At 47.6% G+C, this 16,131-nt stretch overlaps 1 protein-coding gene across 1 annotated transcript in view; it reads right to left on the bottom strand.

Annotated features, from left to right (window-relative positions):
* CSMD2 (CUB and Sushi multiple domains 2) overlaps positions 1-16,131 on the bottom strand; it is a 245,534-nt gene that overhangs the window by 117,539 nt on the left and 111,864 nt on the right. Inside the window, exons 10-13 of the mRNA XM_027701316.1 lie at positions 15,781-15,905; positions 13,550-13,671; positions 7,552-7,655; positions 3,715-3,827 (exon numbers count right to left, since the gene is read on the bottom strand). Of these exons, the coding sequence (XP_027557117.1) occupies positions 3,715-3,827; positions 7,552-7,655; positions 13,550-13,671; positions 15,781-15,905 (464 nt within the window). The remainder of the gene's footprint in view (positions 1-3,714; positions 3,828-7,551; positions 7,656-13,549; positions 13,672-15,780; positions 15,906-16,131) is intronic.

Here is a 16,131-nt window from a genome sequence, read left to right as displayed (position 1 = left end):
CATTCTTTGGGATTCCAAGGGAAAGGAGGGATTTGAAACCCTCTCACTCTGAAACAAATTTTTGATCTAATGGGTTTATCATAGGAGAGATAGTTAGAATCATTGTTTATAAAGTATTATAATATTTATTGTGTCAGTAATAAATTTTGATATAATTTCCCCATGCTAGTAGATGTGTTTTGCCTGAAAACTCTCTCACTGAAATGAATTGGGGGGGGGGCTTGAAAATTGGATTTTTTGGGGGGTCTCAAACCACAACAGGGACAAAAAAAGGGACCATCCAGTTCCAAGCAGAAGGAACATCCAGTTCTGAGCCCACCCTGGAGGGGAAGGTGGAACGAGGGGGTTGGAACCAGAGGAGCTTTAACATCCCTCCCAACCCAAACCATTCTGGGATTGTATGAACGAGGAAAAAAGGGGTCCAGAGAGGAAACCCAACGAGGAGGGGATGAACTGAAAAGGATCTTTATGCCACCAGCACTGCAGAGCAAATGCAGCAGCTGATTCCAGCTGGCTCCCAGAGCCCTGTGGCGTCACAGCAAATCGCTGCCAGGAGGTTCAGACCAGACTGAAATCCAAGTTTCCCCGACCCTGAGAGCAGCTCAGGGCAGCCCATCATCAGCTAAAAGCCTCCCTGGTGTTGGCTCAGCACTATTTCAGCTTTAGGACACGAGTCAATAACATTTATTGGCAAAGCAGAGCAGGGGAGACAGAAACACTTCACCCCCCCCAGCCACAATAGTGATGCTGAACCAAAAAATCTAAATACAGAACTGTATTTAGGCATAAAATAAATGTAAAAAAGAGCTGCACGAAGCAGCAGCTCCTCTGAGCAGGTCTGGGCTGCAGCAATTTGATTAAAGGCAGGAAGTTCAGGAGAGGAAATCTCCCAACTCCAGCCCTGCAGAGCTCCTAAGCCTCTTAGCAGCACGGGGCTGAATTCCAGTGTGGAGCTGAGCAACCCAGAGCCAAACACTTACTCAGCATTTCCACACAGTAAATATTGTTTAATCATCCCCTGGTGGTTCAGGAGCACAGACTTTACTCAGCTCTCCCCAAACTAACCCAATTCCAACAGAAACCCAAATTACATTAGTGTGTCTGTCATTCTAGCTTTCATTTTAAATTCTTCCTCCATATTAAAAATATAAAATATATCACTGCATTAAAATTTGGGGTTTGTCCTGTTGCTGTTTTTTTTTTAGTTTTAGCATTTCTGTTGAACTCATCTCAATCCTCATGTGCAGATTTGGAAAAGCCCAATCCAGATCCCTGGTGTTCTCCACACTCTTCCTGCTGCAAATGGACTTTCTCTTTGCTCACCAGTGAAGAAAAAGGACCTGGTTGGTCCCCCCCCTTCCTCAGAACCCATCATTAAAAACCTGATGGCACAGGAACTGGATGCTGAATACAATATTTATTTATCCATTTCCCTATTTTCTTTTTTTCTCTTTTTTTTTTTTCTCCTCAGCACATTCTTCCAACAGGTCCTTGGAGCTGTGCATGGATAAATCTCCCAGGTGTGAGTGTTCCAGCACAGCAAGAGGCTCTGGGATCACATTCCCTAAGTCTTCCACGTTTGAGGATGGATGGCTGTTTAAACACACCCTACAAACAACCCCCTGCCCTTCTCTCAGGTAGATTTTTGGGTCCTGACTTTACAAAGCTCCATCGGCTGCAATTTTCTGCTCACAGACAGGAGGAAGTAGGGCCATAAAACTGATATTGAAACTTGTTAGGAAGTTGGACATAATTTCATAATGTATTTGGCAATTGGCAACTGCCTCTCACTCAGGTGCCTCTTGCTTTGGAACTCGAAGCTCTTGCAAAAATTGTGGGAGTTTTATGGCCCTGGTTGGTGGAGGGGGGGCAGTTTAACCCCTGGGGGGCAGTTTAACCCCTGGGGACCTCGGGGTGTGGGTTTGTTCCTGCACAAATCCACCCAGCAAGGTCAGGAAAGCACTGGGAAAAATGCAAAGGTGCCAAAAAAAAAGAGGGAAAGATTTCACAGGATCATAGGAGTTACTGTAAATCCCACCAGGAGCAGCTGAGGGAGCTGGGGGGGCTCAGCCTGGAGAAAAGGAGGCTCAGGGGGGACCTTCTGGCTCTGCAACTCCAGGGGGGTCGGGCTCTGCTCCCAGGGAACAAGGGACAGGAGGAGAGGGAACGGCCTCAGGCTGTGCCAGGGGAGGGTCAGGTTGGACATCAGGAGGAATTTCTGCCTGGAAAAGGTGGTCAGGCCTTGGAAGGGGCTGCCCAGGGAGGTTTGGAGTGCCCACCTCTGGAGGTGCCCAAGGAAGGGCTGGAGGTGGCACTCAGTGCTCTGGGCTGGGGACAAGGTGGGCATTGGGCACAGGGGGGATTTGATGGTCTTGGGGGTCTTTTCCAGCCTCAGTGATCCTGGAATTTGGTGAAAATAAGCAGGCAAAGCTGCTGAGGAGGAAAGGGAGAAGCACATTGACATTGGCAGCTCCACAGGAGTCCAGGCCACGACTGATGATGGACTGGGGAGGTCACAGGGAGCGAGAGCAGCTCGGCCTGGCCATAGATCAAGGCACCAACAACATCAAAACAAGGCAGAGGAGGGAAAACTCCAGCTCCTGATGGCCCCAAAGTTCACCCAAGATGAACAACAGGGTGAGAAGTCCCTCCATCATGGGCTCTGCAACACCAGATTTATCAGGAGACACGGGGAATGTGTCACAGTGCCCTCGGGGTGAGATCAGCAAGGCAGGCAGGTCTGGGAGAAGGGATCACTCCCAAGGGCAGGTCTGGGGGCAGCAGCTCTGCCAGGGCTGCCAAAAACCAGCTGCACACCAAGGTGGGCAGGATCAGAGCCCGGAGCCCCCAGGCTGGTCAGTCCCAGCTGCTGGGACCGAAATGGCACCGTGAAGATGCTCCCTGGAAAATCAGGATTTGCCTTTTCCTTCTCTCAATTCCCTCATTTATGTTCCTCCAGGATTTTTCCTGCTGACCTGGCCCTGCCATCCTGTAAATATTCCAGCATCACCTTAATTCTCCCCAAGGCCCTGCCCAGTCTCCCTGCACTCACTGGCACTGGGGCCAGCTCAGTTTTCTGGTGGCTCAGGTCCCTCAGGCCCCTAATTCTGTTCCCTCACATCCACCAGCACCACCCTGGGCCCTGAACACAGGGTGACACTTCCCTGAAACATGGGAAATCCAAGAGAAACCCTTTGAAAAATGAATGAGGGAAGAGCCAGGCTGAAATGTTCCTGGAGCTGACAGAGGCACTTTTCCATCCCACTTTCTCACACCTGTGACAGCAGCAAACACAGAAGTTCGTGCCAGACCTCAGCATTCACATCCTGCTGCATCCCTTTGAAAAATCCCCCTGTATTAACTTTCATTTCATTTGTAACACTCCAGACTCCCCGAGTGTAAAGCAGCTGACACCCCTGATCCACTGGAACCATTGATTACTCCATCCCATCATTCCCTCCCCCAGACACAATCTGTCACCATCAGCTGAGCCTCAACAGCTCCCTTTCCAACAAAACAGATGAAATGGCAACCAGACAGTCCCCACCCTGATGGAAAAGAACCCAGGAAAGCTGTTCTTGGAGGAGCAAAGGAGAAAAAAAACCCGCAGAGCTTCGATGTATAAATAGAGAAACTTCTTCCTGCTTTTCCTGCACTCATCCCAGCCCTGATCCTTCAAAAACAGAGGGATTCTGAGAGAGGGGCCTGGATTACCTTCATAGGTAGCTTTGAAGCCCAGCAGGTTGCTGACACTGTCTGTCTGGAAGAGGAGCCACATCTGGTGGTGGGTGCTGACGATGAGGTCGGGGACGGTGGTGCCCGTCAGGCTGCAAAGGGAAATCAGGACAATCAACAGCCTGTTTGCCTCCCAGAGCCAACAAAATAAACCCAGAGATGCCTCTGGAGGACCAGAAAACAGCCAAACCAATTAAGAACCACCCCAAACCAGGACACTGCCCAAAAAACCACCCCAAACCAGGACACTGCCCAAAAACCTGCTGCATTTTCCAGCCTCCCCTGTCTGTTCTGCTTCCTACCTGCACTGGGAGTCTTTCACCACAACAAATTATCATCAGCAGCACCATAATAATTACAATTTGGTGCCATTATCGCAATGTATTATCCAGCAGCAAAAGTAATCATTTTCTTTCTCGCCCAAGCGAAACCAGGAGCAAACAAATAAAATTCCCCAGAAGGCAAAAGTGGTGAGTGAACCCCCTGAACTGCCTCGACAGCATTTGCTGCCATTAGGAAAAATTGTTTCCCCACACGTTCTCTGCAGAGCTTCCAACCTGAGAGAAAAGTTTCTAAAAGTATCTGGAAAAAAAACCCAATAAAAACCAAAATAAATAAATAAATAAACCCAAACCAAACAAACAAAACCAACAACAACCCCCCCCAAAAAACAAACAAAAAACCCCCCAAAAAACAAACAAACAAAAAACCCCAAAAACCCACAAAAAATAAATAAAAAAAACCCAAAAAACCCCACAAAAAACCCACAAAAAAACCCCCAAAACCCCAAAACCAAAACAAAAAACTAAAAAAATGCAAAAAAAACTAAAAAGAAAAAAACAAAAAACCACCAAAAAACCCACAAAAAACCCCAAAAACCCCCTAAAAAACCACCAAAAAACCCACAAAACCCCCCCAAAAAACAAAAACCAAAACAAAAAACTAAAAAACCAAACAAAAAAACTCAAAAAAAACCCAAAAAATACAAAAAAACCCACAAAAAAAACCCAAAAAACCCCCAAAACCACCAAAAAACCCACAAAAACCACCAAAAAACCCAAAAAAAAAACAAAAAACAAAAAAAAAAAAAAAAAAAAAAACTAAAAAAAAAAAAAAACAAAAACAAAAAAAAACCACACAAAAAACCCCAAAAAATTAAAAAAAAAAGACAACAAAAACAAAAAACCACCTGGAAGACAAAGGCAGGAGCCTGGAATGTGCTGAGCACCCTGTGAGCCCTGGAGAAGTGCTGCTAATCCCGGGGATCAGGACGTTGCCTTCCCTCCAAGATCCTCCCAGGGGAGCCCAGGGGATTTAGGGAGATGTCACCAATCCATATCCCCGTTAATGAGCTCGTTCAGCCCCGGGATTAATCACCTCGTTGTGGTTCAACAGAGTTTTAGAGCTTTATCCCCCCACCCACACGAGCATCTTCCAGCTCCCTCCCTTCCCTCCAAACAGTGTGTGGGAAGGATCATTATTCCAGAGCAGGATTGTTGTGGTGCCTGTTTAATGTTGTTATTGCACTATTTCTGCTCAGGTATTACCTGGGATGAATTTAGAAATTAAAGTGCAGCTCCTGCAAGGGGAGAGATGAGGGTTTGGGGTTTTTTTTTTAATTCTGTGGCATTTGCTTAAATCTGAATTCCTCCAGATGTGCAGGGGCTGGGTGGGACAGGGTGGGGAGCCCCTGGCACAGGTTGCCCAGAGAAGCTGGGGCTGGGTGAGCTTTAGGATCCCTTCCCACCCCAATGGGATGCTCTGATCCTGCTGTTCACCTTTCCTCAGCTTCCAGGACATTCCCAGCAGCTCCCTGTGAGTGCCAGGGGCTCTCCAGGGATCTGGGGCAAACAGGACCTGCCTGGCCAGGCACAGAACTCTCCTCCCCATCCCAGAGCCCCTCCCCAGACCCACCAGTGTCAGAGCTGCCCCCAGGCCCTGCTCCAGCTCTGCCTGTGGCATCCAGAGGGTGCTTTTCCCTGGAATCACAACCCTCTCTCCCAAACCCATCAGAGCCCCCCCAGCTCTGCCCCCACCTTTTGCTCCTGCACCGGGAATTTTACTGATCCCAGAGCGCTGGGAAATGAAGAATTAAACTTGTTTTAATGCCTGTTTTGCACCCCAAGAGTTTGCTGGAGTGTTATTGTGGATTCCCCAGGTATTTAAGCAGCAGAGAGGCAGGAATGAGGAGCACTCCAAGAGAAAAACCTTCAGGAAAAAAAAGGGAAAGCTTTAAAGCTTCCCTCATTCTTTGCTATTCCACTTTAACAAGCCCAGTGATTGATTTGGGTGCTTGTTACTTTAGGGAATAAAATCCTCTCTGCAAGTCAGAAAAGCTCAGCCTAACAATCTGTTCTGTTCCCTGAGATGCATTTTTACAGGGATGAGGGAGAGGCTGGAGACAAATGGTCCTTCCTGGCTCCGTTTTGGGATGGTGGCTGTGCTGTGCAAGCTGATTCCAGAGGGTTCCTTCACCTGAAAGGCAGCAGGACTGAGCTCCTCTTCAACAGCCAAGAAGAAAGGAAGAGCAGCAGGAAAACTGGAACTCCTGTCTTTGACAGGATGAGGTTTCTGCATTTTGATTCCTCAAAAAACCCTCCAGTGGATCTCCCTGGATCCAGGTGACAGTGAGAGAAGTGCACACTGATTACAGCTGGAATGTTTCTGTGCTCTTCACACCTCTCCCACATTTCATTGCTTTTCAACTTATCCTTGCAGATGATAAAGAAAGAAAGAAACTTCCCTGCTAGGATTAACATCAGAAATTTACTTGGAAGTTCCCCTGCACTGGGAAAAGATTCCAGACACTGCACCTTTCCCAGTCCCAGATATTCCACATTTGCATTAGCCAGGGGTGGCTGATGCAGAGTGAGAAAAACATGGAATGACGACAACCAAACCCAGGAAAACCTTCCTGGGCTTCAGGCAAAGCCAAAGGGGAGGAAGGAGGAATCATTTCAGCAGGTTCTTACAAACTGCTCCCCTGGCAGTGATTTGCACATTTTGATCAACCAGCTGTGAAATGTTCTGGAACACTTTAATTACAAACACTTGGGCAATAATCAGCCTTCCTGCCCATTCCTGGAGCTCCTGACCAAAGGATCAGGGGCTGGGAAGAAAACAAAGGTTTGGGCAAGACAAGGCAACAGGAACATGAGTGGAGATGGAGTGGGAGGCTGATGGTGTGGGAGAAACAAGAGAAGAGGAAGAATGAAAAAAAAAAAAAACCACAATAACACCCTCCCACCAGTTGGCAAGAGCACAACAGCTTGGCTGGAGGAGTTTTGGAGAGGCCTGGAAGGAAAGCAGGAGCATTTCTGTGTCTCCAAGGCTGAAGGAACCCCCACAGAACATCACATGTGCAGCCTAAAGAATGCAAATTGAGGGGGATAAATCCCAGACTTGAGGGGCATCATTTACCCCAATGCACCCCGGGGTATCTCACCCAGAGAAAATGGATTTATACTTTGCACAGGATGGCACAGAAGGACAGCCCAGGACAGAGAGAGAGAAAACAGCCCTTGGATCCTGCCTGAGCTGCAGCTCCTCTTGTATCCCAGGTTTTATCCTCTTCCCTCAGCTCCCTGGACACCCCCAGCCCCTCCCTGAGGGCTCCACAAAGGCAGCTCAGGAGAAATGAGGCACAGAGGGAAGAGCTGAGAGGGAAGAACACGCCAGAACAGCCCCCAAAAATGAGAAGCAGCACAACCCCCCCTCGAGGGACAGGGAGCAGGGGGGGCTCCTCCATCCCAACCCCTCAGGTAAAGCCCAGGGCTGAGTTTCCCTCTCCCAGGGGCCTCAGGAAATGCTACTTACACATAAAGCACAGTTTTCTGGTCTCCCACTTGGCCTCCATCCCCCACTGTCAGGGTGTCGTAGCCTCTCTCCAGCTCGAATTCTTCGAAGGTGAGTTTGATGACCTGGCAAAGAGGCAGCACATTAACAGGAACCAACCAACCCTGGAGCCACAGCCCCTGCCCTGCCTGTCCATCTGCTTGGCTCTGGAGCTTCCAAGAGCATCCATAATATCTCCAGGACATCCCCAAAGGTGCCTGTCCTGGCTCTTTCCAGCCCTGCAGACAGACTGAGCTCCTCCTGAAATCACCTCTTGGATTCCTCTGCCTCATCTATTGATTTCCCAGATGCCTTTATTGATAAAAAGGTGTGTGTTGGCACTTCACAGGCTCCTTTTCTCTTTCCCCAGCTACCTCTGCCCTTTCCCTGCCAGCCCTGAGACCCTGGGGATGGTTTGAATGTGCAGACAGACAGTGGTGCAAGTGGAGAGTCTTTCTTTTGCTTTGAGCTTCTCCCAAAATTCTCCTGGTTTCTGGTCAGACCAAGAGAGGATTTACATGAATTACCACTGGGAAATTGTCTCAGGCTGTCTGCAAACACAATCATCATCATCACATCTGTCCACAGCTCTTTCTGTCTTGTGTTTTCTCTCCTGTTCCACCCAAATTTCCACCCCCACTCCACTTTTGCAGCCCCCACGGAGCACAAACCCCATGGACACCAAGAGGTTTGGGTTCCAAAACCTTTCAGCTGCTTTGGAAACCTCTTGTTTTCAAATACAACAGGATTTAGGGGACAAAGGGTCCTTTAATCCAGGCTGAACAGACAGAAAAGGAAGAGAACTTCATTTCCAGAAGTGTTTTCCAGAACAATCAATGGAGCTTTGGGTTCCTGGAGCTCTTTAAGTGACCTGAGCCAGGAAAGCAGCACTTGGATCATCAGACCTTTGTGCAGGTGCCTGTAAACACATTGCACTTCCTCACTTTTAACAGATTAAATCACCAAATTTGAGTTCAGGCCCCTTTGTGCTGTTTTAGACAACACAGAATTATCAAAAGTAATTCAGAAGGAGGAGCCACGTTGGTGCCAAGGCCCACAGGCACCTGATGCCACCCCAGGGCATCTTAGGGCCCATCTTAGGGCCAGGACCAAAGGCCCAGGAAAACCCAAATCCTGCTCTCTCTCATTTCTTACCCATTAAAAGCAGCACCCCCTGCAAACCCTTGAGCACCTGTGGATTCACAAGGGATAAAAGTCCCAAAGTTCAAACCAAAAGCAGAAAATAATGGTGTTTCTATAGCTCAGGCTGTGCCACCCCCTTCTAAACATGAACACAACACTTCTCAAATGCCCAGAAATGAGGGATTTTGGCCACAACATCCTGAAAAATCAGAGTTTTTCCCCGAGTCCTGGGATGGTGAAACAGGAGCTCTCGTGTGAGATCCTTCAGACAACTGTGGAACCATTAATTGGAGTGGCAGCAGCAAAATATTAACCTGTGCAGATCATTATTAAAGCCTGTAATGATGGAATAATGTAATTAATACAAAGCACACGGCGCTGTAACGCTGCACACGTCGTTAGTTCAATCACCCACTCAAGTGAGCTGCATTCTGAGGAGCCTGACCCTAATTAAACAACTAATTACATTCTAGCACACTCAAGACTGTAACCTCGTGGCACAGGAACTGGATGCTCAATACAATATTTATTTATCCATTTCCCTCTTTTCTTTTTTTTTTTGTTTTTTTTCTTGTCTTTTTTTTTGGCTCCGAAAGCTGAAAATTATTTAATGATTCATTAAAGCAACGAGAGCCCTCCCAGCACACACAAACACGGGGAGTGACACAAAAGCTCCATTTTTAAGCTGCTGAAGTGACGGGAAGCAATTAGCAAAGCCAAGAAAAACAGGGCTGGAATGTGACACCTGATCCTAAAGCTTTTTGGCACGAAGTGATTTGAAGTGCAGTCACATTCAGAGGGGAAAAAAACCCAATAATTCCATGAAACACCTCTTGCAGCGACATTGAACTGCTTTACAAGCACGTTACTCATCTCCCCCTTCTCCCCCAGGCTCCAGCATTTCTCTTAATTTGGGATGAATCCTCCCCCTGGAGGGGCCCATCTCCCTCCAGCACAAAAAGCTTGGACACAAAAAGCTCCATTTGGCTCGTGAGACCCCAGGTGAGAACAACCCCAGGGGAAACATCAACCAGAAACATCCATTATGGCCAAAAAAAAAAGGTCCAGAAATCGTTTTTATGCAAATCCCCCAATTATCATATTCATTTCTCAGCTCCCCAGTGATTTATTTTTCCCACTGTGTGGTTGAAACTCATTCCCACGGCACCAAGGACCAGCACAAAAATCCCCAATAGCCTGAAAATATCCCCCAAAACGGGTTTGATGTCACCCTCTGGCTGGGGAATAATTGCAAGTTGTCAGTGAGGAGCTCTCTGCCCTCAGAGCTGCAGGGGGAGGATTCTGAGCAAAACTTGGAGGGGATTATGGGGCTCAGTGGATCTGGCTGAGGGTTCTTTTCCAAATATAGAGCAGATGACTTGCAAATGAGCTCTAAATTCAGCTCCCCTGGTTTTCCCATCGCTCACGTTAAAAGCTCCATGAGACAGGACCTGATCCAAGGACCACTGGAGTCAATAAAAGGATTACACTGACTTCAGCAGGATCCTGCTCAGCCTCATATTCCAAGTATTTTATAGGCATTTTAGTGAATTCAGCCCCAATCCCTCCCTTACCCACACTGGGAAATGGGGGATCCACACTGGGATCATCCCCTTGGCTTTCCCAAACCCCTTCCTTCTCAACCCCCTTCCTTCTCACCCCTCCCTGCTTCAGAAGGATGGAGAAGTTTTCCCCACCTGGAAATTCCACTTCCAGGATGAAAAAAAAAAAAACACCCAGAAAATTTATAAACTTATACATTTATAAACCTTTCTAAAACTGCTGTTATTAATTAACAAGTTATCACTTCACGGGAAAGGCGACTGGAGTCTCTTCACACAGCCCATAAAAGCTGTTGATTTAACCAATCCACCCGTATTTCACTGTTAAAATCCATGATGTGCAGCCCAGGGAGCACAAAGTGCAGTTCTGCTGCTGTTAAATCTCTTCTCTGGGTCAGGAAGTATCAAAATAAATGGATTTTCCCAATTTCATCCCCCTCTATGAAAGGATCAGGACCTGCAGATTCTGTTTCCTAATTAACAGTTCGTTATTACTCAGGGTTAAAAGCTGAAGAAGAAACAAACAGGGGAAGAGGAGCTTTCCCTGAGGAGAAATTCCATTGAGGAACGAGACAATCTGCCCAGGAAGCTTAAGAGGAGCAGCTTATCCCACCACAGTGCTGATGGAAAAGATGGAAAACTTCGTGCCCAAGACTGGCACAAGAACAAAGGAACAGAGCTGAGGGTTAGACTTGAATATTCAACACAGAAGCAACACACTGAAGGGTCAGTAAAACACTGGACATGGCCCATGGGTGGATTTTGATGATGATTTTGATGATGATTTTGATGATGATTTCCACCTCCTCCTTCATAGCTTGTAACAGGAATCCCAACTGGAAGTGTATCCCACGTCCACATCCTGCTCCCCACGACTTCTTTCCGAACCCAGAGGTCTGTTTTGTACACAAGAACTGGGTGTTGCTGATTTTTAAAGTCAGACATGCAAAAAATTATGTATAAAGTAAAACACACATTCCACAGCCCAAGCTGGTGGGTATTCCATAACCTGGGAATGGATTCCCAGGAGCCCCAGGGCCCGGGATGGAGACACTGGAGCAGGAAGAGCTGCTGTCCCACGTGGCCTGTCCTCCACTGCACATCCCACCCCTGGGGCTCATTAACCACTAAATCACTGCTAATGAACCAGCACTGAAGGATATCCTGATTCCAGGCTCCCATTTCCTGGGATCAGGGTCATTCCTGCACTCCTGGGTGGCCAAACCAAATGCCAGCCTGGGATACAACCTCCCTGGGAGCTGGAAGAGAGGGTTGATCCTAAATAAAACCAGGATCCACCAGGGATTTGGGCTTGTTAAAGGCTTGAACTGAGAGGGAACTCAACAAGATCTTCAGCCAGGAGCTCCAGGGGGAGGTGACAGCAGGGCACTGCCAGCAATTCCCAACAATTCCTAACAATTCCTAACAATTCCCAGCCAAAAAGACGAGGTCTTGGGGTAGCAAAACATCAGTGAAAGGCCCTGCTTGGATCCCAAGGCATCCCTGAGGGAATAACCCCGGGAGCTCAGAGCCCTGGGATTCCCTCTGGAGCTGACAGGGGTGGTGCTGGTGGGAACCCAGGCATTGAAAGGAATGAGACCTGTCACCTCCTGAGAGCAAATACAGGGAATAACAGGGAATAACACCTTGGGAAGGTGTGTTTTGAACTGCACAGCAAAGTAATTTTCGTCCTCGTGTTCCCACCCAGATCTGGAGGAGGGACACAGACTGAAGGGCTGGGAAGAGCTGAGACACCAACACTGCCCTCAACTGCAATTCCAGTGGAAAATGGAAAGGAATTGATCCTTCACAGGCCAAGGCAGTCAGACCTTGTTCTCTCCAGCCTGGAATCACCCCCCCAGATAGGAATTACTTATAAATTAACAACACTGTACAAAGAGGGGGAGATAAACCCACCCCTCCTCCCCACCCCACCCTCTGCCCTTTGGGGGCTGAAACCCTGCTGGTCAAGGGCCATCCACAGGCAAAAGCATGGGAAAAATCAGCATTCCTGGCACGGCCTCCCTGCCCTGACTGGGCACTGCTCAGCTGGGAGGTGCCTCCCCCCCCTCACAGCGAGATATCAAAGGGGTTTCGATTAAAAACAATCAAACTCATTTTTAATGACAGCCCTGAACAAAATGAGTGTTCAGCAGAGAGGGGAGGTGGGGTAGGGTGGGATTTAAAGAGCTGAGAAACACGTGGGAGAGTCTGTGGGGGGAGAGAGAGCACAGGCAGAGACAGGAGAGGGTGAATTGGGGTTTAACCCTCGGGAGAAGTGCTGAGCTGCACTGACCCCCCTTGGAGGGTGCAGGTCATTCCTGCTCCTTCCCTGCTTCCTTTGCCCTCTCCTTAATCCTGCCCCCAGAGCCACAACATCCTCCAGACCCATCCCAGGCAATGGTGCAATCCAGAAATCTTTTTATCCAAATCCACAAATCTTTTTTTACCCCAGTCCCAAAATCTTTTTTTACCCCAATCCAGAAATTTTTTACCCCAGTCCTGAGACCTTTTCACATCCCAGTCCCAAAATCTTTTTTTACCCTAATCCCAAAATCTTTTTTTACCCCAGTCCTGAAACCTTTTTTACCCCATTCCTGAAATCTTTTTTTACCCCAATCCAGAAATCTTTTTACCCCAATGCCAAAATCTTTTTACATCCCAGTCCCAAAATCTTTTTTTACCCCAGTTCTGAAATCTTTTTTCACCCCAGTCCCAAAATCTTCTTTATCCCAATCCAGAAATCTTTTTTTTACCCCAGTCCCGAAATCTTGTTTTACCCCAATCCTGAAATCTCTTCTGCTCACTGGACCAAAGGCCTTATTATAGAAAGAACAGGAGTAGTACACACACAGTAATAAATTGGTAAACTAGACCTTTGAATAAGATCTAGAAGGCCCAGAGCTGGGATTTTGCAAGCTGGAAGAATTCAGGTCACCCAATTGAAGAGGTCAAACTGAGGAAGACGCCCATGGCCACCACCAGAGGGGTGAAGGCTTGAGGAGAAGACCCCCAGAGCAGAAGACTCTGCATGTCTGGACCAGCCCACTTATTAATATGTATAATAAATGATATAACCACCTGTCTAAAGTGTATAAAATGCCTCAGTTTTGCACTTGCAAGTCGAGCAACGACGTCGAATAAACAAATATCTCGCTGCTTAAAGATTAAAAAAAATGTCTCTGAGCAGTCTTTGGGGCCGGATTTTTTTGGGATTCAGGCTGCAGGAGCAGCAGAGCCTTTTTCCCCCCTGGCTGAGGCACCCCAGGACCCACCTTGGCGGGGTTGAGGGCGGTGATGACCCACACGCAGTAGGCGTTGTTGTCGTACTGCACCGGGTAGTTGGGGGACGTGATGACCCCGCTGGGCCCCCTCAGGTACGTGTCACACATCCTGGCTGGGGACACAGACAGCACAGTGACACCTCAGGGCTCTGGGCTGGCACTTAAAACCCCCAAAATCGCCACCCTGTGTTGGCAAAACCCCCCTTTTTTCCCCACTCGCGCAGCAGAGATGGAGGATTTGTCCATGGGGCTGTTCAACCAACAAACAACAACCCACTCTCCAACTTTATTGGAGACTATTTGAATAAAGACTTACTTTATTCACACTCTCCAACTTTATTGGAGACTATGAATAAACACTTACTTTATCTATTTTTTTTCCTGCTCTTTCTAAAGCCCTCGAAACAAAAATCATTTCGCAACAAAAATCGTTCCGCAACCAACCACGTGGAAGATTTTGGGTGAGTGAGATGCAGCTCCTTTTTCATGTCCCCCCCAAAAAAAGCCATATTTCCTTTCTTCTTGCAGATCAAAAAAAAAACAACTGCATGGCAAGAATTTCTGATGTAATTATTAAGTATTTATCAGGCTGGTTTCGTTCAGGCACAACTGCAGGCTCAGAACCGACTCAGCTTTGCATCTTAAAAACAGGTAAAGGAGAAGCTGGAAAGTGCTTAAACAGGGAAATTTTGGCCTGTGGTATCCCTTTGATGCAATATTTAGCTGGAATATTTCACCAGGAAATGTGAAGAGCAGCATCCTGGCTCTGGAGCTGCCTCTGCTCTCGGGACGGAGCCTCAAAATTCAAATTTATTTCAAATCTCAAAGGAGAAGTATCTGCATATGTGGCATCTGCAAGGCTTTTTTTTTTCCCCCAGCACTCCAAATTGCAGGAAAACATGGAAAACCATCTCCTGGTCAGGAGCAAACAGCAAGAGCAGGTTGGGAGGGAGCTGAGGGCATCTCTCCATGGTGCTAAATCACATCCCTTCTGCTTGACCTCAACAAATAAAACATAAATCCCATTTTTCCCATTTTTAAAGTGGTTTTTTCAGGACCCAGAGGGAACCTGCTGTAGGTGGGGAAGCTGAAAAAAAGTCTCCCATCAAAGTTTGATCCCTGGGGATCAGAAATTCTCACAGCCCACGGAGTTAAAACCTGTTCATGGGCCCCTGGATTTTCCAACTCGAGAGAAACCCAAAGGGAAAATGGAACAAAGTGGGGAAAAAAAAGTGACATAAAGCCAAAATAAAGAGCAAATGGAAAACTTTTTAAACAGGAAAAAAAGCACAACACAAAAGTTAGCTGTTAAAAAAATTAAGTTGATTCAAAGGGACATAATAACAGAGGCAAATCCTTTCTTATCTCTTGCAAGAGGACACCATAAATTTCTTTTATAGTGTCACATATTTATGCCAAATATCCTCTTAACACTGATTCAATTTATTCCAGGCTTGTTTCAGGAATTAGATGGGATTCCAAAGCCTTGAAAAAAATCTGCAGATGAAATTAAAGAAAAAAAAAAAAAGAACTGAAAAAAAATACCTATTTATGACTTTAAGAGCTTTAAAGGGATTTCATTAAAAAATATTACGAGTTGTCCATTATTAGCATTACAAATATCACATTATTCATGGAACTCTTTGGAGAGGGAATGAAAACAAAATGGCCAAGGGCAAAATGGGCATCAGTGTGTTTTTTCCATTGAAAGAAAACTCCTCCACTGAAAGGAAACTCCACTGGGGGATGGCTCGTGGCACAGGATGATGCTGCTGAGGAACCACAGCCCAAAAATCCCACATGGCTGCCCAAGAGCAGCAAGTTCCAGTTCAAAAAAAAAATCTCCCTCCATCTCTGCTTTTCCAGGTTTTATCCCAGGTTTTCTCCCCTCTCCTCCTTGTCCCCTAAAAGGAAATATCTGGAATAGAGGGATAATGGGAAAGGGAGGGTGGGGAGGCCCTGGCAGAGGTTGCCCAGAGAAGCTGTGGCTGCTCCATCCCTGGGAGGCTCCAAGGAAAGGTTGGAGCAACCTGGGATAGTGAGAAGTGTCCCTGCCCTTGGAACGAGGTGTCCTTGAAGGTCCCTCCCAACCCAAAACCATCCAGGGCTTCCATGATCTCACCCAGGGACTCCAAACCTGGGGTGATGCACCCAGGGGACCCTGAGGGGAGGGGTTTTCCCATCAATCCCAGTAAATCCAGCTGAGTTTTGTGCCTCCTCACCTCTGCAGACGGGCCTGTGGTCGCTCCAGGCCACGATGAGGTCGCTCACCCTCTTGCAGGTGATGCTCCTGGAGCCCTGCAGGTCGTAGCCCTCGTTGCAGGAGAACTGGATGCTGGAGCCCAACCTGGAAAGGGGGAGCAGGACATCAATTCCCAGAGCTCCTGGCCCAGCTTTGCCCCCTCTGTCCCACCCCCCGTGCCCAGAGCAGCTCCCGGGAATGCTGCAGGAACAGCCCTGGGGGCTGAGCTCCACCAGCACATCCCAAGCCTTCCCTGGAATTCCATCCCCTGTGGGAGCACAGACACAGCCCCAGGAGGTGACATGCTCAGCATTCTCATGTGAAAAAGTGG

The sequence above is a fragment of the Neopelma chrysocephalum genome, unplaced genomic scaffold (assembly GCF_003984885.1).
Source record: "Neopelma chrysocephalum unplaced genomic scaffold, ASM398488v2 Primary Assembly neopelma1_155, whole genome shotgun sequence".
Lineage (NCBI taxonomy): Eukaryota > Metazoa > Chordata > Aves > Passeriformes > Pipridae > Neopelma > Neopelma chrysocephalum.
This window is presented reverse-complemented; position numbering and strand designations above follow the sequence as displayed.